This window comes from Camelina sativa, chromosome 4 (genome assembly GCF_030686135.1).
Source record: "Camelina sativa cultivar CO46 ecotype springtype chromosome 4, ASM3068613v1".
NCBI lineage: Eukaryota > Viridiplantae > Streptophyta > Magnoliopsida > Brassicales > Brassicaceae > Camelina > Camelina sativa.
This window is the reverse complement of record NC_141883.1, coordinates 3,945,149-3,968,791: the sequence shown is the minus strand read 5'-3', so window position 1 is coordinate 3,968,791 and position 23,643 is coordinate 3,945,149. Positions and strand designations below refer to the sequence as shown.

The 23,643-nt window shown below is 34.4% G+C and overlaps 1 protein-coding gene across 3 annotated transcripts; it reads right to left on the bottom strand.

Annotated features, from left to right (window-relative positions):
* Positions 1-8,681: 8,681 nt before the first annotated feature.
* LOC104779781 (1,8-cineole synthase 1, chloroplastic) lies at positions 8,682-11,924 on the bottom strand. Of its 3 annotated transcripts, none has more exons than XR_015596531.1 (7): positions 11,523-11,924; positions 11,133-11,406; positions 10,665-11,043; positions 10,363-10,581; positions 9,905-10,043; positions 9,561-9,828; positions 8,682-9,095 (listed from the first exon to the last, which is right to left on the bottom strand). XR_015596531.1 is itself a non-coding variant. In XM_010504162.2 (7 exons), exons 1-7 carry the CDS (start codon positions 11,742-11,744, stop codon positions 8,793-8,795), a joined length of 1,788 nt encoding a protein of 595 aa, XP_010502464.2. In that variant the 5' UTR covers positions 11,745-11,924; the 3' UTR covers positions 8,682-8,792. The 3 variants fall into 3 exon arrangements, 1 of the variants encoding a protein (XP_010502464.2); XR_015596532.1 differs by having other exon boundaries at positions 9,561-9,805; XM_010504162.2 differs by having other exon boundaries at positions 9,561-9,812.
* Positions 11,925-23,643: the final 11,719 nt, after the last annotated feature.

The following is a 23,643-nucleotide window of genomic DNA, read 5'->3' as shown; positions in this document are numbered from 1 at the left end:
GTTTTGTTTTTTAGTTGACAAATATGAGTAACAAAATCCTACATTTTGAGGTAGAATTTTAAATGATTTCGTTTAAAAACAAAACAGTCAACGAAAGATCCATCCTCTAGCGTATGATCCATCCACTCCTTGAACACTCGCAACCACATAACATTACTGAAAGATCCCGACCTGGACGTCTCAGCGTCCGCGATCACGGCTTTCGTTCGGCCCCATTCCCGGCCAAACATAATATGACAACCCATCCCGCGGACCCCACTAGCCCCTGCTAGCTGCCCCAACGGACCGTCCGTGGAACCTGCTAGCCCCCCGCTAGCCGTCCCAACGGATCCCAAGCTGGCCCTGCAGGACATCGATCCTAACCCATCACTGTGGATATCCAAATCCTGCAGCTCAATTGGTGACAACTTGTCCTGTGGGAAGGTTGTTAAAGGGTGAGGACCAGGGTTCGAGGAATGTCTGGCGCACCAATAACCTACTGGTGGATTTGGATATCCATAGTGATGGGTTAGGATCGATGCCCTGGAGGGCCAGCTTGAGGTCCGTTGGGACTGCTAGCGGGGGGCTAGCAGGGTCCACAGACGGTCCGTTGGGGCAGCTAGCGGGGAGTTAATGGGGTCCGCAGGACGGATTGTCACACATCCATGGATTTGACCCGTTTACTTAGCTTTGGCTCGCGGCCTTACTTTGTAAACCCTAATATGCAGTGTAATGTAACTTTACCCTTGACCCATCCCTTTGTGACACAGCCATACAACCAACCAACCCCATAGTCTTTGACTTATAGTCCCTTCGGTGCACGGTGATCGGTTGCGCTATCGGCTTCCCGAACCACTCGTGTTCCCGAAGCTTGGCACTAGACGTGCTGTTAGTTGAACCATCGATCATACCTTAGAACCTCCATCAACTCTAGCTGGAGAATAGAACCCGTGGTTGGCATGCTTTATCTGCCTATGGGCTACAATGATTTTTCTCTTCCAAAATTCTCTAGTTCCTATATGTTTGCCATCTAGCTTCAGCTGAAAAAACCGTACAATACAAGAAGCATTTCAAATCAAGCGCAAACCCACATGGTGCAATGTTTGTGTTCTCGACAAGATCCCAGGGTCTTAAAACAAGAATATAAAAATTAAGCTTATATCACCATGTTTACTCTGTTTTTGTTCTTGTCTAATGAGAATAAACAAGAATTCGTTTTACTCTAAAAAGTCTACTGATATGCTCAAATTTAACCCTGAGCTACTCTCTCAAATTAAGAGATCAATTATAGTACTTAGGGATCGTATCCACAAGGACTCTAGATCACACAATAGATTTAATAATCTTTTAATTATGCTAAACCAAAATATTAATTTAAAAGCAATACAAAAACAAAATTCAAAAGAGTTGTAAATTCAGGAATTAAAAACGCTAGGCCTAGGAAAATTCTCAGGAAATCATGGAAAACCAGATCAATTAATTAAGTAAGCATGATTCAATAGTTAACCACCGTTCTTGAACTCTAAACACAATTGTAAAATAAATCAGTTCTCACTGCAAATATTATCTAAGTTTTACAACCCGAAAATCCAAATCTCTTTGCAAAATTCAAGTTAAAAACCAGCAATAAAATCAAGTTTAGATAAGTTCACAAAATCACTAATTCAAATCCATTTGCAAAAAGTAATTTTGTTCATCAAAGGTTTTTGTCAGGAAAATCAATTATATTCTCATATCAATCAATAATCCTAAGATCTAAATCCAGATGACTAATCAAAGATCTAGCATTAAGAACAACCTATGGTGAAGAACAAGAAAGATAATGAATCCAAACAATTAATCAATCTAACAATCCATGAAATCCCGAATGAGAAACCCTAAACCTAACAAGCAGATCTACTCACACATAATCAATGAAACACAAACCATATTCTGAATAAATTGCATTAAGAGATTAAAAGAAGTAAAAAAGGAGTTCTGAATCTTCTGTGGAAGGAGTCTTGATTATTCTCTCCAAAAACTCTCTAAAATCTCTCAGGGTTTTCTCTCTAAAAAATTGCATAGATAAATAAAGCTTAGGTCTAAACAATGACCATAAAAATCCTATATATATTCCTAAAAACGTCCAGGAACTAATGATGCAAATATGGAAAACTTTAGGACGATTCTGTAAATCTTCAAAACTTGTGAGAAAACCTCCGATTTCGTCTTTGGCTTTGTGTCAATCGATGCCATCAGTTGCATCGATCGATGCTGACTTCTGAATTCGCCTCTCAACTTCGTAGCTCAGCCTCAATGCTTGATTAAGCTCCAAATCTTCCTATTTAGCTCCATTATGCTCCCATCCATGCTAAATCCTATAAAGACTCAAAACGCTCTAAAAATACTAAAAAGACTCTATAAATAAGACTTATATCATGGCTAAAAATACCTAAAAACTATGATATATCAACTCCCCCAGACTTAGCCTTTGCTTGCCCTCAAGCAAAACATAAACTTAGACCTGTGAAAGAGGTTTGAAAACGCAGGAACTCATTTTCTTTTTTAAAGTAATGCCATGATCATCCAAACCATAATCCATATGCTTAGCAGATAAATCCAAATCAAACCACCATGTACTTCTCCGTTGACATTCATAGCATCCCAAATTCAAACCAAATTCCACTACTTCCTCCATTAAGCCTTCATCGGTGGGACTCATCAATTTGATCAATGTCAAGAACCTTCTAGACTCATTCCCGTACTATACCATAACAAGCAAGATATAACTTTTACCACATGTGGTACTCTTTCTCTCCCCCAGACTTATACTATTATTATCTTTCTTTGAGCTTTGCTTTGTTATTATTTTTTTCTATTCTTTTTTTCTTCAAAGTTGTAGGCGAATAATGAGGTCATCGGTAATTTACCTACCCCTCGTTTCCAAGCTTTACGTGATCATTTGAATCAAGAGTAGAATAATGAGGTCATAGGTAATTTACCTACCTCTCTAAACTGATCAAAATCATTTCATCTTTTATTCACTTTTTTTTTAAACAAAGCTCTCAAGGAATTTTTTTTTTAACTTGAATAAGGGAGAGGAGTACCATTTTCTTTTCTGAAATCTTACTTGTCAGGTATGAACAAGGACTCAAGCTCTATGAACATTAATCTCCTTGATGAGGTAAAAAGAAAAGTACAGAAGTTACCTCAGGCTTTTGTGGATTCTGTTGGAAATTTGGATGTCTTTGGTTCATTGGTCAACCATTGGATTTTTCATTAGTTGGATTCTGGATTCAATCTGCAACATTAATCAACCAAGGCAGTACACTAAAAAGAAAAATCATAGTTCCCAACAAAAATTTTGACTCAATAAAACAATTTTTTTTTATTTTTATTTTTTTCAAAAACAAAAACGTAGTTAGTAACTGCCTCCCCCAGACTTAAAAAACACTGTCCCCAGTGTTATCAAGTAATAGATTGACGAATAAAATAAATAAAAATAAATATAAATCAAAAGAAAAAGGAAAAAGAAAAATCTACTAGTGGGTTGCCTCCCACTAAGCGCTTGTTTTCAGTCATTAGCTTGACTGTGTCGGATTTCAGGCATCCAGTGGATCAGAACAAAGCAATGAATGCTTCCGAGAAAATGTCCTCTTCATCCAAGGGGGTGTGTAGGCAGTAGGTACATGAGATCTGTCAAGAATGTGAGGAACAGGACCAGGGCGTGACTGAGGTATGGGTGGCATTCTTTTAAGTCCTGCAAAATCATCAACAGAAGAAACAAGCGCTCTACGATAATCTCATGGCTTGGTTAACTGCAAAACAGTTTTTGTACCTTTGAAATTCTTATTGATGAATGGAGAAAGTTTAGGAGAAGGAGATACATACCTTGGCTTTGCCTGTGGATTCTGGACTTTGGAATGGTGAGATTTCAGCTGTTCAACTGGTCTAGGACTTGCAGCTAAGGAATCAACTCGAGAATCTTTGGTTTTAGACAAATCCGGACGTTCTCGTGGAGGTGTGTCGATCGATGCAACAGCTGCATCGATCGATGTTGTGTCTGCAACTCGTGTCTCTTTAACGATTCTGCAACTTCCCTCAGCAATCCGTGTTTCCATTACAAAAACATCATCTACCAGCAACTTGTCATAGATCAGAACCTCATCATGGTTTCTAGTACTGATTAGATGATCTCCACTCCAATCCTCAAGCTTAACAGCTTGCTTACTCACTTCCTATACAGTCTCCATCTCTTTGACATACCCAGCAGTAATGTCTCCATGAAGCTTTATGATCGGATTGTCATCAGAAACAACCTCCACAGAAAATGCCTGACCATCAATAGTGGGAACCCTTCTCAGCTTGTCCATCTCAAAGTTCATAACCAAATCATCTACATTCAAGGCTATGTGTCTCTTTTTCACATCTATGATGGCACCAACTGTAGCCAAGAAAGAGCGGCCTAGGATGAGAGGATCACTAGGCTCTTTGTCATATTCCAGCACCACAAAGTCAGTGGGAATCATGCAATCTCCAATCTTGATTGGAATATCCTCTAAGACACCTTCAAGAATCTTTCTGGACCGATCAGCTAAGATAAGAGAGATCTTAGTTGGCTTGAAATCTGTCATCCCAAGTCTCACAGCAACAGAATGTGGCATCAAGTTGATACTAGAATCGAGATCACAAAGAGAGTGAGGAAACCTTCCTGTGGAGATAGAGCAATCTAACACAAAACTTCCAGGATCTGGTAACTTCTCTGCAATCCTACTCTTAATCACTGCACTTACTTCCTCTGAGACAGCCAACTCCTGCTTCTTATCCTTCTTCCTCTGTGGAGGCTGCTTCAACAAAATTGAGCTGACATCCTTTGTAAGCAGTGCTCCTTCCTCAGGACTCAAACCATTGGTGACCATCCGCTTCACATACTGCTTAATCCCAGGAGAAAACTTCACTACATCAATCAAAGGCATCTCTATCATCACCTTGTCCATCATAGCCTTGCATCTAGTTTCTTCAGTCTCCTGTTTGGATCTCCTAGGCTTAGGAAAAGGGACCTTCGGTTTAAAAGCTTGCTCTGAATCAGATGGTGGAACGTGAAGAGAAACTGGAGCTGGGGGGGGGGGGGGGGGGGTGGGGTGTCGATCAATGTAACAGTTGTGTCGATCGACGCTCGATGGTGATTGCACTGATGGATACTGCTGTGCATCGGTCGATGCTGGTTCCACTACCGTATCATCGTCTCCGTCCTTCACCAAAATGGCATTACAAGCATGCTTGGGGTTCGACTCTGTTCTTCTAGAAAGAAGTTCTTTTTGTCTTTAAAAGACCCATCAGTTTGAATTACTTGATTCTCCAGCTTCTTGACATGAGTGTTTAATGCTTCAAACTTTCCATTCAACTCAGTGTATACAGAATCAATCTTCCCATTGAAGTCTACTGTTAACTTCTGTTGACCTTGAAGAATCTGCTCAATCATTGATTCCATCTTGCTCTCTAAATTGGGTGGAGGGAGGGGTTGGTAAGAAGAAGAACCATAGCTCCTAGTGAAGTTGTTGTTTGGATTTCCTGAGAATGAATTCTTCTGACCAAATCTCTGATTTTGATACCTAGATCCATACATATAGTTGACATCTTCTTCTGTAATCTCTGGTTTTGGCTCAAAAGCCTCAACATCTTCAGCAAAATGGACAGACTTCTTTCCCACAAGAAGATTGTGGACTGTATCCAACTTAGCATTCACCGCAACAAACTGATTTGAACCATTGCCTTCATGTGCTCTTCTCCGCTCTAGGTCCGCATTCTTAGTGTTTTTGCTTGATGCTAGCCTTTGAATTAACTGTTCTGCTTCATCTGGGAACCTTGTCTTGAAGTTCCCATCACTAGCTGCATCCAAAGCCATCTGATACCTCCAGTCAATACCGCTGAAGAAGATATTGATCAACTGCACTTCTGAGAACCCATGATGTGGATAGTCTCTCTGATATGCTTTGAACCTCACCCAAGCAGCTTTGTAAGATTCAACTAGGCCTTTTCTAAAGGTGGAAAGCTTAATCCTCAGCTCATCGGACATTGCATCATCATAGAAGTAGTTGAGGAATGCCACCTTGATGTCATGCTAGGTCTTCAGAGATCCTGGTTTGAGTTGCCTTAGCCAATGAGAGGCTTCCCCAACAAGAGAGTAGGGGAAGAGCTTGCAATAGAGATAGTCCTCTGTTACTCCATTAGCCTTAATGCTGGTGACTATATCCTCAAAATGCTCAATATGGTCTAAGGGCTTCTCATGTGGCAGATTCTGGAAAGGTCTTTGGCCGACAAGAGCAAAGTAGGCAGGCTTCAACTCAAAATCATTCCTGGGGAATGGAGGAGGGTAAATTGTGGAGCGATTCTCATAGAATAAGTCTGGTCTGTTGAAGTCCGCAAGAGTCTTGACAAGCTCTCCATTGTTGTCCCGTCTAGCCTGAAGGTTCTGCTGGTTGTGACCTTCCAAATCCGCACCATTTGCACCAGCTTTGGCATTGCATCGATCGATGTCAATGTTGCGTCGGTCGATGCCGTCGTTGTTGCGTCGATCGATGTTGTCATTGCGTTGGTCGATGCAACCTGCATTCTCATCGACCACGACGAGTGCTTCCTGAATAACTCGTCCTTCAGCATCAAGTTTCTGGCCTTGCTCGTTGTACACATGACCCTCTTGATCTCTCAAAACTCCAGCCTCATCAAGTCTCAATATGAGTGTTTTGACCATCTTCACTAACTTGGCTGCTTTTGTGTTTTCACGCTCTAGTTGTCCTAACTCTTGGTTTGTAAACTTAACAACTGGACTAGTAGGATTTTTCCTGGTGCTAGGCTTAGGCATGTACGTGAAACACACAAGAGAAAATAAACAAAAGCGTGTAAGTAAAATAGAAAAATAAAAATCTAGAAAAAATCAAAGACTTTAATCTAATGGTGAATCAAAAGAGTCCCCGACAACGGCACCAAAATTTGATATGCTCAAATTTAACCCTGAGCTACTCTCTCAAATTAAGAGATTAATTGTAGTACCTAGGGATCATATCCACAAGGACTCTAGATCACACAATAGATTTAATAATCTTTGAATTATGCTAAAACAAAATATTAATTTAAAAGCAATGCAAAAACAGAATTCAAAAGTGTTGTAAATTCGGGAATTAAAAACGGTAGGCCTAGGGAAATTCTCAGGAAATCATGGAAAATCAGATCAATTAATTAAGCAGGATTCAATAATTAAGCACCGTTCTTGAACTCTAAACACAATTGTAAAATAAATCAGTTCTCACTGCAAATATTATCAAAGTTTTAAAACCCGAAAATCCAAATCTCTTTGCAAAATTCAAGTTAAAAACCAGCAATAAAATCAAGTTTAGATAAGTTCACAAAATCACTAATTCAAATCTCTTTGCAAAAAGTAATTTTGCTCACCAAAGATTTTTGTCACGAAAATCAATTATATTCTCATATCAATCAATAATCCTAAGATCTAAATCCAGATGACTAATCAAAGATCTAGCATTAAGAACAACCTATGGTGAAGAACAAGAAAGATAATGAATCCAAACAATTAATCAATCTAACAATCCATGAAATCCCGAATGAGAAACCCTAAACCTAACAAGCAGATCTACTCACACATAATCAATGAAACACAAACCATATTCTGAATAAATTGCATTAAGAGATTAAAAGAAGTAGAAAAGGAGTTCTGAATCTTCTATGGAAGGAGTCTTGATTATTCTCTCCAAAAACTCTCTAAAATCTCTCAGGGTTTTCTCTCTCAAAAATTTCAAAGATAAATAAAGCTTAGGTCTAAACAATGACCATAAAAATCCTATATATATTCCTAAAACACGTCCAGGGACAAATGATGCAAATATGGAAAACTTTGGGGCGATTCTGTAAATCTTCAAAACTTGTGAGAAAAACCTCCGATTTCGTTTTTGGCTCTGTGGCGATCGATGCCATCAGTTGCATCGATCGATGCTGACTTCTGAATTCGCCTCTCAACTTCGTAGCTCAGCCTGCCTAAATGTTTGATTAAGCTCCATTATGCTTTCATCCATGCTAAATCCTATAAAGACTCAAAAGACTCTAAAAATACCAAAAAGACTATATAAATAAGACTTATATCATTGCTAAAAACACCTAAAAACCATGATATATCATCTACATTGAAAAATCAGATCACTTCCTTGTTAACCAAGCCAAACTTCCTTGTTGACTTCTTATTTCTTCTCCTCATGTGTCGTTGACATTCTTCACTACACTTCTTCTTCCTTCACTTAGCTTCTTCTTCCTCTGTTCTTCATCTCACTTGAAAGTTCTCTTTCTTTATTGCAGGTTTTAATCAAGAATCAAATCTCAACAATCAAATATGTTATTACGGGATCATCTTAGCCAGATTTAGAATTTTTGGTGGTGACGATACGTCTTCATCTCCTACAGCTTCACAAATAAGTGAATTTTTTTTTGACATTGAATTTTCTTTTATTTTGTGTTGTAAAATATTTTAAAAGTACGCAAAGTTTACTAATAAAATCTCATAAAATCACATTTCATTTTCTTTCTTAAAAAAATAGAAAAACTCTATAAAACACAATCAAATCTGCTAAAAATCTCCTAAATCTTTCAAATTTCTAATATTAAAATCCTAACAAATCCTTAAATATCAAGTTGAATACCCTCCTCTTAGCCATTGCTTTCTAAATGACATCAAGATATTTTATAGAAATTTATTAGTTAAAGATACAACATATCTAAATTCCATATTTTAAGAGGTAACTTCCTCAAATACATAACTTTAGTGTAAATCAATCTAGTGGGATTGGATCAACGAGCAAGGATTGGACACGATCAACGGTTTTGGCTTTGTTCGGACATCCATAACCATCCCCATATTGATACATGCATTGCGACATGCGTGCCAGGTTCATTGCAGCTTCAACAAAACCTCGGGAAAATGAACTGCGAGCCGGTTTTGTTTCGTTGTTCATGTCGTCCCATGTATCACTAATCATCTGCTGCACGTGCTCGCGTGCCTCTTCCTCCGAGGCTCCCGTCTCATGCATGTAACATTGGACCGATTTGAGAACATCTCCTCTCGCCAATTCATCCTACACACAGTTTAACCAAAACACTCGCTCGCTCACTTATATGTTAATTAATTATGTGATTCTACCATTTTAATGAATCAGTTAGTTTACAATTATGTATTCATTGATAATTTTATTTATTTCTTCATTCTTGTGTTTTTGACTTGTTTTGTTTTGCCATGCTTTTTCCTTCTGCACTATTATTGGTTTTTTGTTGTCACTTCATACTTTGAGCCGTTACACACTAAATGCTGACTAACATATAATAATTATTTTTAAATTTAATAATTAAATTTCAAATTTCCTGTATTTTTTTTAATTAATAATTATATTATTAACAATAATATAATATTATTTTTATATCAAGCAAGTGTTAACTAAAAAATCCTCTCTTCTAACTTTTTCGTGTTGATCTATTTTAGTTGTACCCCGCGAAATTTTAATTTCGACAAATCAATCAGAATTAGAAAATAAGTTATAATTTACCGGTGATGTTCCAAGGTCGTTAGCTAGACGAAGAACGGTGGCAGAGCATCGGACGATGTGTTGTCGGTGTTGAGACAAAGTCTCTAAGTTTTGAAGTGAGATTTGGTCCGAGAAAACACAGTAAAAGTGGATCAGTATTGTTGGGGCAGAAATTGAAATCCAAGCATTTTTCATGTATTCTTCCACACTTGGTTTGTATCCTCTGTTATACCACTTTGCTTCCACTAGATATGTTTTGCATAAATCTGCCCACTTGTTTTAACGAAGACTAGAAAATAAATTATATTTATACTATGATATTTATTAAATAATCTCAATAATACGTATATCTAAATGTTACCTACCGATTTCTTGAGAAAAGGGGTGACATCAATATTTTTATATATGAGAATATCATATCCAATGCCATTGATTTCATTGTACAAAAGAAGAAAACACAACCGCATGTACTCAGGAAGCTCATCAAGACGATTTACATCCCACCTGCACAAAATTATTTATTTATTTAGATGCATGCACCTTATAAAAAATAATATGAAAGTATGTTATCAAATCATTATAATTTATCATAACATATCATTGTCTCTATAATTCTTAGTTAAACGGAAACTTGAGATATAAAATGCTAACTCAAATATATACTTAGAATAACAACCATGATGACATGAAAAACAAAATATTATTTTGATAACACACACACACACACATTATCGATCTATTTAAATAAATCTATTAATTATAAGTTATTTAAATTCTATTATATACAAAAAGATTTTAAAAGTTTAGGTAGAAAAGTTCTTACTTCTCAACCATGGAAGTGAAGAGTTCAAGTTCTTCAAGAGTACCATAGATGTCGTAGATATCGTCGATGGTTGTAACAAGCGCATTAACTATAGTCATGATTCGTCGGATATATCCAAATTGTGGTTCGTATATTAATCCGACTGTCCAAAAATAATTCTCGACAATTCTATCTCTTACAAAGGGAAGTTCATTAGCCAAACATGTATCTTTCCACCAGCTTCATATCATTAAAGAGAGAGGATTAAATACCAACGTGAGATATGCAAAACAGTATATACAGTTGTCTATATATAGTATTACCTTGAAACGTATTTGAGATCTTCTTGATGAGTAGTTTGTACGATATTGAAATCGACTTTGGCAAGTTCGATCAAAAAAAGATTCATGTCATGTTTCTTCTCGTATGCGTCGATGTACCATCTCGTCTCTAGCCTTCTCATTCTCCAATGGTATGGCATTTCTAACGCATGAATTGCTTTCTCTCGTATCTCCATGTTGTATGTTTCACCATCAACATATTTTCTTATTTGTTGTGTTGCAAAAGGTCTGATGACTTTATGCAATTTAGTATCCGCTATGGTGGAGAGATACGACGCTTCATACAAAGAGATGATACTTGATATATTGTTGCTCTTGAACCTATTGCTTTCTATCTTGTCAATGATCGCATCAAATATATCTGAAAGAAAAGGACGTACAAGTTGAAAAATGAAATTGATATATACAACGAAATTTAGTATATTTATAGTTGTGATTTCGATATTATACTTTCTGAGACATCAAAACCATGTTGTCTAAGAAGTCGGAATTTGAGTGCTGTTGCATGTAAATCTTCTTCCTTGTCACCTTTCCAAGTATAATTTCCATTTTCATGATGAAAATTTGTTAAAATGTCATTTATTTCTAGCTCAAAATGATATGAAACCCCAAGTTTTTGTAGATCATCGATGAGCTCTAATTGCTCAAGATGGCTCTTTGTAACATCAAGCATCTTCTTCACTTTTTTCTTCAACATATCTCTAGCTATTACTTCTTTTTCACTCTGTATATACATATGTTTAAACGACATGTAATTAGTAACTACTTGTTAATAAATAACACTCATAAATAAAACTGAAAATTAGGTGCAACATTAAAATTGATGAAAATATACTTTACCGCATATTTATTCTTGATGGAGAGGAGATAACAATGGTCCCACGGTGAAGGTTGATAGTTGCCGGAGCGTCGACGGAGGTCAACAGAAGTAGCATCCGGCGTCGTTTTGGTCATGGACTTGCATACAAAACGGTGAGGTCCGTGAGGATGTGGAAGACGAAAATTGTGGCCAAGGGAGTTTTGGTAAATGAGAGCTGAACCCATACGTAAAGTAGTAGCCATTGATAATTAGTATTTAGATCTCTTCTTCGTGGTGCAAGAGTTTATATAGTTAGGAGATCGCAATCCAAGGAGGGTACTGAGTGCGAGCAGTAAAGGTTATAGAGGGAAAAGAAGAAAAAAAGCAATAATTGGGAGAAAAGTTTTTCCACCATAATACATGAATTCAAAAGAAGTATTTATAAATTTGACCCAAAGAAAGAAGTATTTATAATAGGAAGTCCTTTACCTTTTACTCACTTTTTGAGACAAAAAAAGTAAAGAAAGTTTGTTGTTTTATACTTGATTGGTAAACTTTAAGTTGAAAATAGAATAATTTTTTTTTGTGATTATTCTTTCTATAAGGTATTTCCTAAATTGATCCTAACTTTTGTGGGTGCACAAAAAAAAAAAAAAATAGCGCTTGCGATTGATTGAGTGGTTAGGTGATCAATAAGACCATCTATAATGTATATTTCATTCTTTTATATTTCTAAAATAGAAAAACTCTATCACAGAAATAAGTTTTATTCCAATGTAATTAATCTATTTTTGCTTTTTAAAGATTTTTGCCTTTATAAATACCTCTCAATGGAAGCATGTTATTTGCGGAATTGACAAAAAAATTATGAATAACGCACATTAGTTACCAATCACCATTATTGTTATAAATTTGTAGTTTTGCAAAAAAAAGGATGGGTGGGTTCTTTGAGAAGGAAAAATGCCTTTGGACCGCTATAAATATTCAAACAGGTTATTACCCAGCTGTCGGAAAAAAACACAATAGATTATATATATATATTATTTTGATTATTATTAAAAATAGTATATAGATGTTGTTTTTTCTTCCACATATACTTCTATCTAGGCTATCTATTCTCCTATCTTTCTTCTTATATCATTGTTATATAATGTTAAAATAATATATTCTTCCGTATAAATCATAGTTGGTACACAGTCATTATTATTCGGACTCTTAGGCCATCATTAACGGCAAAACACTCTCCCTATTCTAAGCCCAATTATATAATAAAAAAATGGAACAGTGGGTTTAGATCAAAAATATTGGTCTTGGTTCAGAACTGATCCACAACCCGTTCTAACATTCTTCCTCTCTTTTGATTGGTCGGAAAAAAATAAGAAGGAAATATTTTCATTTCTCTCATTCCATCGAAATCGTGTCTAGGGTTTGTTTTTCTTTCGAAAACGGCGACAGCTTCGTTCTCGCCATAATCGCCGCCGAAGCTTTGTTTTCCGGCAATTGAAACACCAAAATCGAAAGGAGAGAAGCTAGTTCCGTCCTATTCTGTCCTTGTCTCCGTCGTTTCCTTTGTCGGGCTTTTGGCATATCGAAACCAAAATCTCAATCGAAACCAAAATCAAAATCGAAACGCCTTTGTCTCCTCCTCTCCTTTATTTCACTATATCTTTATTCTAAGAACACCATAATTAGTTCTCCCATTTTTTTTACCTATGATCTTAACAACTGATCTAACATTATTTTCACTGTATATTTAATCTAAGAACACAAAAAAAAATTCTCCCATGACGCCCTTATGCTTTCCATACCTTATGATCGATTGTATAGATACATAGCATAACTGTCAATCATCTGATTGCGACGTACGGACTTAGTGTAATAATTGTATTTCATCTGTGATCTCCTTGTGATTATGTCTGGGTGTCTCTGCACGCAATGGTAGTTTGGCAGTCAGCATCAACCTTTTAATATTTTAGGTTTTCAAATCACAGTGGTACTCAACATTTGGCTCCTATCAATCTAATCAATATAATTGATATGCATCACAATGTCTTTACATGTTACAACAGTAAAAAATAAGATACCATATATCCAAGACGAAATTTTTTTCGTAAAAAGCTTCTGTTTTTTTTTTTTTTTTTTAACTGTAAATATCATTAAGGTGTGAAGGTATTACAAGAGAGCATCTACCTTACAAGTTTGTCACCTTAGCAGGAAAAAATAAAAATTAAAAACAAGGTAACATATGTGTTGAGTACAACATATATGGGTGAACTTATTATTATCGTAGCCATAATAACTAGGGATTTGGGTACCTGTAAATAATAATGTACCCTGCCACACACACTTAATTCTCTTTAAAGCCTAAATGATTTGGGTACCATCGTGATTCTCATGTTATATTTGGTGACGTCTATTATGTATGCCTACAGAACAACCCCTTTACCTTCAGGTAGAAGTACAGTCATTAGCACAAACAAGGTAGTGAGGTACTACTATATTCAGTTTATATTTTTTTAATATTCACATGGCACACGAATTGCCTTGCCACTCGTTCAAGCGCACTATCTTGATATATTGAAGTTATATTCATATAACACAGGAAAACAATATAGTAATTTGTCTTTCTTTTATTATTATTGAAAACAAGAAAAGCTTTAAAGCTTATATAAGATAATCCCATGAGCTTCTATTAGATGTATCCCCTGTTTTATAAATAGCTAGGTGTCAGTCCTGCAGTCGAGATAGACATAGCGCGTAGCAAGAAAATCAGAGATTAACCACAGATTAATCAGAAACTAGTTTTAGAGTTATTTTATTAAATTAATAATAAAATAAAAATATAAAGTATTAAATATATATAATTCTGTTTATGTTAAAAAAAGTATCAAAAACAATATAAAACTATAGTATTCGCTTTAGAATTACGGTAAACACATAAAAACGTAATTTTAAAACAAATTTTTATGATTTTCATTAAGAGTTTGTACATCAATTATTGTAAAACATCAAAAACTCTTAATTATTTAATGTCTAAATAACAAAAATATATAGATTTGATTTATATTTGGCTCCAAAATAATTGGTATACACGAATTTAAGCGGAAAGTAATCGAATTAGCGGGTTATAATCAAATTAGACTGAAATAATTGGATAATCGATGGTAAGTGGGGATTAGTCATTAATCGAGGCAGAGAGGGTAGGTCTAGCGATTTTACAGGGCGTAATCGGTGCTAAGCAGGAATTTTTAAAACAGGGGATGTATCATTGTAACATCGCGAACCAAAGAGTCTTATTTGGGATGGATGTCGATCGACACTAGGGGGAGTGTCGATCGACACCAACAAATTTCTGATTCGATCGGGTTGATTTAATTGTCGTTATACACGCTATATGTGGACAGTCTTGTTAAAGAAAAGGGGAAGCATTCAGAAAGTTCAATAACATCAAACGACTAGTAGAGGAAGAATCAGGAGAACGCAGACTTTCAGAACTAACAGAGGGAGAGAATTTGTTTCGCAAGAATTTAGCTCATTTTGTGACAACTCGGGAATTAAAAGACACCTCACTTCTCCATATACTTCGCAGCAAAATGGAGTGGTTGAGAGACACAATAGAAGCCTGATGCAAATGACCAAAAGCATCTTGAAGCAAATGCATATGCCAAACTACTTGTGGGGAGAGGCCATTCTGCATTCCACTTATCTTTTGAACAGAATAGCTACACGAGCTCTAGAAGAAAAAAACACCATACAAAATGTATCGAAGCAAGAGGCCAACCATTGAGCATCTACGAGTGTTCGGGTGCATTGGATATGCCAAAGTAGATAAGCCACATCTAAGGAAGCTTAGTGATAGGTCTCAAATGTTGGTTCATCTGGGAACCGAACCAGGTTTAAAGGCGTATAGACTATATGATCTGCAGAACCGGAAGATAGTGGCTAGTAGGGATGTGGTGTTTGATGAAGCAAAGGGCTGGAATTGGAATGGAGAAAGTTCAGAGTCAGAAAATAATGGGAGCTTCAGTATCACGTTTGGAGAATTTGGCAATCAAGGAATTCAAGAAGAGATGAAGAATGTTGAGACAGAGCAACCTGTTGACGTTAATGAGAACTCGGAAATTAATGAAAAAACAGAAGAGGATGTTAGAATAAAAACAGAGAATACAGTGGAAGGTGCTCATGTGACTCTTAGAAAGTCTGTGAGACAGACTTCAATACCAAAATACCTTGATGATTATGTCTTAACCACAAAAGAAGAATGCTTACATCTTGTGGAAGAAGAAGGAGAAACGTTACTTTTACACTTAAACGAGGAGCCTGGGAATTTTGCAGAAGCATGCGAGACTAAGGAATGAATCATGGCTTGTGAAGATGAAATAATTTCGATTAACAAGAATCACACTTGGGATCTTGTTGATCCACCTGTAAGAGTGAAGCCAATCGGATTAAAGTGGGTCTTTAAAATCAAAGAAATTCTGATGGTAGCATAAACAAACACAAGGCACGACTTGTTGCAAAAGATTATGTACAACAATATGGGATTCACTTTGAAGAGGTTTTTTAAATGAGACAGTGTATGTTGGGAACTGAATCATCTTGATGTAAAAACAACGTTCCTTCATGGTGAATTAAAAGAGATAGTGTATGCTGATCAACCAGAGGGTTTTGAAGAGAAGGGAAAAGAGAAAAAGGTGTATAAACTAAACAAAGCTTTGTATGGTCTGAGATAAGCTCCAAGTGCGTGGAACAACAAGTTAGATCAAATCTTCTGTGAGTTATATTTCAAGAAGTGCTCTAAGGAACCGTCTATTTATTGAAAGGAAGTAGATGGAAATTTTCTTATTGTGGCTGTATACGTTGATAATTTGTTTGTTACAGGTATAAACAAAGGTGTTATTGATCAACTTAAAAAGGAGATGACAACAAAATTTGATATGACTGACCTAGGAAAGCTGACATACTATCTTACGACTGAAGTTTGTCAACATGAATGAGGTATAACATTGAACCAAAAACGATATGCTCTAAAGATCTTAGAAGAAGCAGGGATGGAGGATTACAATCCAGTACACATACCGATGGAGTCAGGGTTAAAACTGAGCAAATAGTTGGATGAAGAGTCGGTTGATGCCTCTAGCTATAGGAAGAACATTTGCTGTCTTTGTTACTTGTTGCATATGAGGTCTGACTTAACATATTGTGTGGGATTCTTAAGTTTCTATATGCAGGATCTAAGGGTATCTCATGGAGTTGCTATGAAGAAATGCTTGAGTTATTTGAAAGGAACAATCAATCTCGGTTTGACATTCGAACGTGCACCATCAAAGGTGCTACGGATAGTAGACTATAGCGACAACAGCCATAACGTCGATCCCGACGATGGTAAAAGCACAACCGGACACATTTTCTATCTTGGTGAGAGCCCAATTACTTGGTGTTCTCAGAATCAAGATAGTGTTGCTTTATCATCTTGTGAAGGAGTGTTTATGGCGGGAACTGAGGCAGCAAGAGAAGTCACATTCGGATCTCCATGTGAGAAAGTAACTATTCGGATTGACAATCGGTCAGCTCTATGACAAACAATCTAGTGTTCCATGGTCGAAGTAAACACATTTATACAAGGTATCATTTTATTAGAGATGTTCCATGGGCAAGTGGAGGTAGTGCATGTCCCCGGGAGTGAGCAGAAAGCGGACATCTTAACCAAAGCGCTTGGGAGAACCAAGTTTAAGGAAATAAGGAATCTCATTAGCATGAGAGATGTGGCAGAAGAGGCTTCAAATTTAGGAAAGAGAATGTTAGATAAGGTTAAATTAGAAGTCCAAAAAGATAAGGGTCAAGTTTTGTTTAGGAGTTATCTAATACAAAAGTTTTCTATTAAGAATAGGATTGGTGTTATAAAAACAAGGTTGTTGAGTTGTGACATCACCTTAGGAGAGACTTAGGAGAGTTTGAGAGATTGAGAGCTTTAATTTTTGAATGATTTTTCTAAACCTAATAAAAAAAAGTTGTTCTTTTAGTCTTGATCTTAAAACTAAGGTGCCAAATTTGAATTCTATATTGTAACTATGCCCATATTTTTGTGGATATTTTGTTAATATCTATAGAAAAAAAAATTGTGTGGCTATAACATTATAGCTAACTGATAATTGTTGCTATCCCGTTAAGTTGCTACGAGTTAACCACAAAATATTTTGTGACACTTAGTCACATAATTGCCACAAAGATCACATTCGTATATGTTGTAGCCACGTTTTTTCCTTTGCGTTTGGTTTATAATTATATGCTAAATTTTGTAATTTAGCGCTCATTTGAAAAATGGAACATCTTTACAAATGTCTCTTTTGCTGTACGCGTTTTCAAAGTTTCTCCCCTTTCAATTGTCAGTTTTTCAAAAATATCTCTAATTTAAAATGCAAATAACTAATTTTTTAGAAGAACTTAATTTTAAATCTTATAACATATCCATATCTCGTCATAGGAATCTCGTCCAAGTATCTCATAATTATTTATAAGGTACTTATAAGGGTTTACAAGATTTTATAAGATTATAAAACGTTTATGAGATTTTACACACATTTATAAGATTATAAAATATTCATGAGATTTTACACACATAAAAATATGTTTGTATGTATTTATAAATTAAAAAAGCAAATGTGAACTTAAAACAATTATGGTATGTACATACCATATGTCTAGGGTTAACTGTGTTATTGTATTTATCTTGGACGAAATAATACTCATTTTCTTCCTTATTAATTCAATTTTTAGAAAATAAAAATATTGCGAAAAGACATAAATTTTAGTTTTTCATTTATTTTAATTAGTTATCAATGATAAACTGTAAACTTTAATTGAAATAATTGAATATCATTACTTTAAAGGTTTGAAACAATGTTAATTACAAAAATGATGTATTTATGATAATTTATAATACTCCTTCTGTTCCAAATTATAAATCTTTTGGTCTTTTATTTTTTGTTTCATTTTATAAGATTTTTTCAAAGTTCAATGCATTATTTATGTTTATTTAGTATATCATGACCATTTGTATTCTACAGTCTTTTATCAAAGTATAATGTAAATTAATAACTTTAATCACGAATTTGACAATCCATAAAAAATATTGACAGAATCATGGATGATGGATCCTAAATCTTAACACCCTAATAGAAAAAAAAACGATATTAGAGAGGACAAAATATGAAAACAGGAAAAGTAAAAAAGACAGGACAAAAAGACATAATAAGTAGCACATAAATCACCTTTTCATTGGCGTTTAACGTTGTTTTAGAAAAACTGGTTTGCTTATGAGAAGTATTTATAGTGGTATAAAAAAATGGTAGGAATTTTTTCTATGAGTCATTTCCAAATATCTTGGTTAGAAAATTGGAATCATCTTTAAAAAATCATCATTTTCGATATGTTTTGTAGGATTTAGAAGATTATTTTGGAATATGCTAATTGGTATGAGTGTAAATGCCGTAATTAACTACATACTTTTATTATCAAAAAAATTCAATTGCTTATCAATTTAGTAATCTATCTTATCATTTTAAATTTTCAAAAGCCAATAATATATAGATTTAAAACTTGTAATTAAAAAAAGAAAATAGAAATTAATTTTGTTCAGATATTTTAGGAAAAATTTTATTTTCATACCCGATTTTTGGTTATTTCATTTTTTTTCTAAATGTATTAATTACAATGTCATTGAGATGTAAATATTTCTCAGCTCCAAGCTTTCTTAGCCAAAACTGCTGCAAAAATGTTAATATAGATTGATTGTTTCCAAACGATGTAAATTGTCTAGTAATTAATATAGGAACTCAAACAAATATATATATTTTTTAATAACTCAGGATAAATCTCCAATCTATAGAAAAAGTCCGAGATTAGGGAGGTCTACGGAATTTTTTTTTTCCAGGTATTCAAATAGCCAAAGTTACCACATAGTAATTGAGAAGCAATTTGCATTTAGATATCGCGTCTTGGTGTGTTATTTTGGATGTCAAAAAAAAAAAAATGGCCCCTTCAGGAAGAACCCATGTTTTAGAAATCGTTAGGCGCTAGTTGGACGGTTGAGGTGGACCTAGCGCCTATCGAAAAAATCAGAGATTAAATGGGAATTAATCGGGGACTAGTTGTACGGTTAAATTAATAATAAAACAAAAATATAGTACTAAATATATGTATAATTCTGTTTATGTTAAAAGAAAAAATATCAAATAATAATATAAAACTATATTGCTGTCTTTAAAATTATGATAAACATATAAAAACATAATTTTAAAAGAAAATTTTATAATTTTTATTAAAATTTTGTACAGTAGTTATTGTAAAACATCATAAACTTTTAATTTAAATGTCTAAATAACAAAAAATCCCCTATATAATAAAATAGAAGTACACAATATTGTTTTGTAGACTATATCACTACAAGAAAACACGCCTTGCGATGGACGTGCATATAGTGAATCCCTCGCAAATCAACAAAAGCGAGAGATTTGCGAGGAAAGTCCGTTCCTCGCAAATTGCTTCTCGTAAATCGGTCAACGTTGTAATTCCCTCGCAACTTTTGCGAGGAATAATTGTCCCTCGCAAATCCCACGCATATTGCGAGGAACTATTTTTCTAGCAATATCCTAGCAATTCTGTCTCTAGTAAATCCCTCGCAAATTTGCGATGCTTTTGCAATTAATATTTCCGTCGCAAATTATATTAACGGTATAAAAAAAATTAAAATTTTCATTTTAGTAAGCTTGATTAGAATGAAACATGTAATTAAAATTAAACCTGTAATTAAAATTAAACCTTAAACTTATGCAAATTAAAGCTGTAATTAGAAGTACTAAGTTTACAAAATAAGTTAACAAAACATAATAACCGATTTTGTTCTACACAAAACATTACATATGAGAGGTTCAAAGGATAAAGAGAGTTCATCAGTGTTTACTGTCCAGTGGTAGGTTCTCCGGTGGTTCCATCTCCGGTCGCAGGTCTGGCCGGTGAATTTTCTTGGCGAAATCTAGCAGCAAAGTCTGGATCTTTCGATGCAAAATAATCAAAATATGCATCAAAAATATGCATCTTCAGAGCATTTTCTTGCATCCTCACTGCATTTTCTTGCATTTTCTCTGCATTGGCATGTAGTTGAGTTGCCTGAGTTGCAAGAACAGCTTCGACAGCAGCAAGCTTCGCAGCTAGAATAAGTGGATCTTCAGAAGGAGGAGGCGGTTAACCAATCTGAGCTGAAGATGCTTCTGCTTGCATGTTACCAACCCCATATATCCGGTTCTTTTTCTTCGGAGCAACCTGCCAACAAAACATATACACACCATAAGTGTTTACAAAAACATAAACATAAACATATACACACATAGTTTACACAAACACAAACATTAACATAAACAATGAAGCATGTTTTACCTCGGCATAAATTTGGTTCTTCACAGTTACTGATAACCCGCCAGAAGCACTGCTCTCCATGTCATCCGCTGATAATAGCTCAGACTCAGCTTTAGCTATCTTTGACGACACTTCATTGTACACCTTCTCAGACAGTCCATCAACAAACGACCCATCATGTTTCCTATGAGTGTCTTCTAGGACTCGCAGGAAATCAGGTAGTGCCTCACCATAACTTTCAAGTATATTATAAGGTCCAATGTCTCATCATACTCTTTTCTATCATCTTTTTAATCATTAATAGTAATGTATTATAGAATAATTCACCTTATGAACACATTCAAATATATTTCAGAATAATTATATTAACTTTTGTAATATTTATAAAAAATTAATTTCCTAACTTTGCAATGGATTTGCTATGGCTTTCGTAATTCACTAGCAATTCCATAGCAAATTTGCTATGGATTCTGTTTTCGCAAAATCGTCGCAATATTGCGATGGATTTGCGAGGGAGGGGACCTTCCCAGCGAATTTTTCGTACATACCTCGCAAATGAGCAGCGGATTTGCGACGACCATGTTCCTCGCAATTTTGCGAGGGATGTGCTAGGGATTTTTTATGTCTCGTACATTCCTCGCAAATCCACCGCAAATTTGCGAGAGCTTTAATCCGTCGCAACTCGTCCTTGCAAAAGGCGTGTTTTCTTGTAGTGTATAATTTTAATAAGTTGGTTACAAATAGGTTATACATTAATGATAGATTAATTGGTTACAGATAGATTATACCGAAAATCTTAAAAAAAATATTCTAAAGAATCATATCATCTAACTTAACATATTATATTATTAAATTATTCATCAAATAAAATTTTTTGATATCTAACTTAATATATTAATTTGTTAATTATCATTATACTTCACCTCTCAATTTTATATATAAGTCTATTTTGTGAAACAAATAAATTATCATATTATTTATTATAATTAAAAAATAGCTTTATTTCCGGATATACCATAAGTTGAATTTTTAAAAACAAATATACATTGTTCAATCTATAAAATATTCAAGCTTTAGTAATATTATTCTTTAAAAATAATATCTATTGAATTAAAAATTTTAATGAGTAACAGGTCAAAATTTGAATATTTAAATTTAATTTCATATTTTGTTAAATTTTATAATTTTATATAATATAATAAACTTCAAATAATTTATTTTGAAATATTTTTAATATATTGAAACTTGATATAAAAGTTAGAAACTATAAACACTCTAAATTTATTTGTTATAGCAATGTCAATAATATGTCACTATAATATAAAAGAATTTCAAGAAACCAAATATATTAAAATAAAAAGTATAACAATATATTAAATTACTCATAATATAATAATTTGCTTTTTAAAAACCAAATTTACAAAATTATGTCTTATAATGACATTCAAGTCATGATGTAGAATATACATTGTTGAAATAACTTCTCATATATAACAATTGCAACATATTAAAATTTTATTTTAAAATATAAATATACAAAATTTTGTATAAAATAAAATTTAACCAGTGTTATAGCACGGGTACTTATCTGGAATCATTAACAATATAAAACTTACAAAATAGGTGTTTTTTTTCAAGCCATCATATTTAGCATATGATTTTATTACATAATGTTTTATCCAAATTTTTTTAAAAAATAATCACATAAATTATATTTTACTCCCTGCGTTTTAAAATATAAGATGTTTTAGTTAAAACACACAGATTAAGAAATAGTTACTTTTTAAAAGTTTAACCAATTATATACAAGACTTCATAATATAAAATATAAAATTAATCTAAAAGTTGCATAGAAAATTGGAAACATCATATATTATGAAACAAAAATAATTCTCTAAACATCCTATATTACAATATAAATAAAATAAATTTCAATCCGTGCTCTAGCACAGATCTTAATCTAGTATATATATTTTGCTCCAAAAACAGTCAGTATACACAAAGTTAAGTGGAAAATAATCGGATTAGACGGGTTATAACTAAATTTGACATATATAATCAAATAATTGATGCTAGACGAAGATTAGTCATTAATTAAAGCGGAAATGGTGGATCTAGTGGACCTAGCGATTTTACTGGGCGTAATCGAGGTAGGCGAGTATTTTTAAAACATGGACCAGAACACAGCTCTATTATGTTAGCCAACAAAACGATGGGTCTTTCAGGCAGAACAGCCATTCGCGTAAAAAGTGAAACCGAACTAAATTCTTCATCTAATCTTTTCCAAATTATATAAGCCTCGTGATCCTCGTGTTACGTTTGCCAACAAAACATGGCCCGTTTAGGTATGAAAAGAAGTGTTTGTCTCCATCATGCTTTTAGCGTTGGTAAATTATAAGATAAAGTTTCTATGACATAAACATTGATAGGAAAATGATGGTGTAATTATTAACATGTATTGACTACTAGTCTACTACGCTGGTATAGCTTCGGTTATATCCGGTTTAATGTATGTGCCTCCACACATCTTTGTTTTAATTAACATAATGGGTCAAAGGCCCGTTAAAAGTTTACTGTATATGGGTGATGTAGTCGAGTTGATTAACGATGTCGCATTATTTTTCTAATACGTTGTCGCGTGCGAGTCTCTCTTTTATATACTCCGGTCCGGTGGATAATGCAGTGAAGGGACGAAGATGATTCTGATAACTTCACCGGTGGTAACATATCTCCCGATCTCCGTCACCA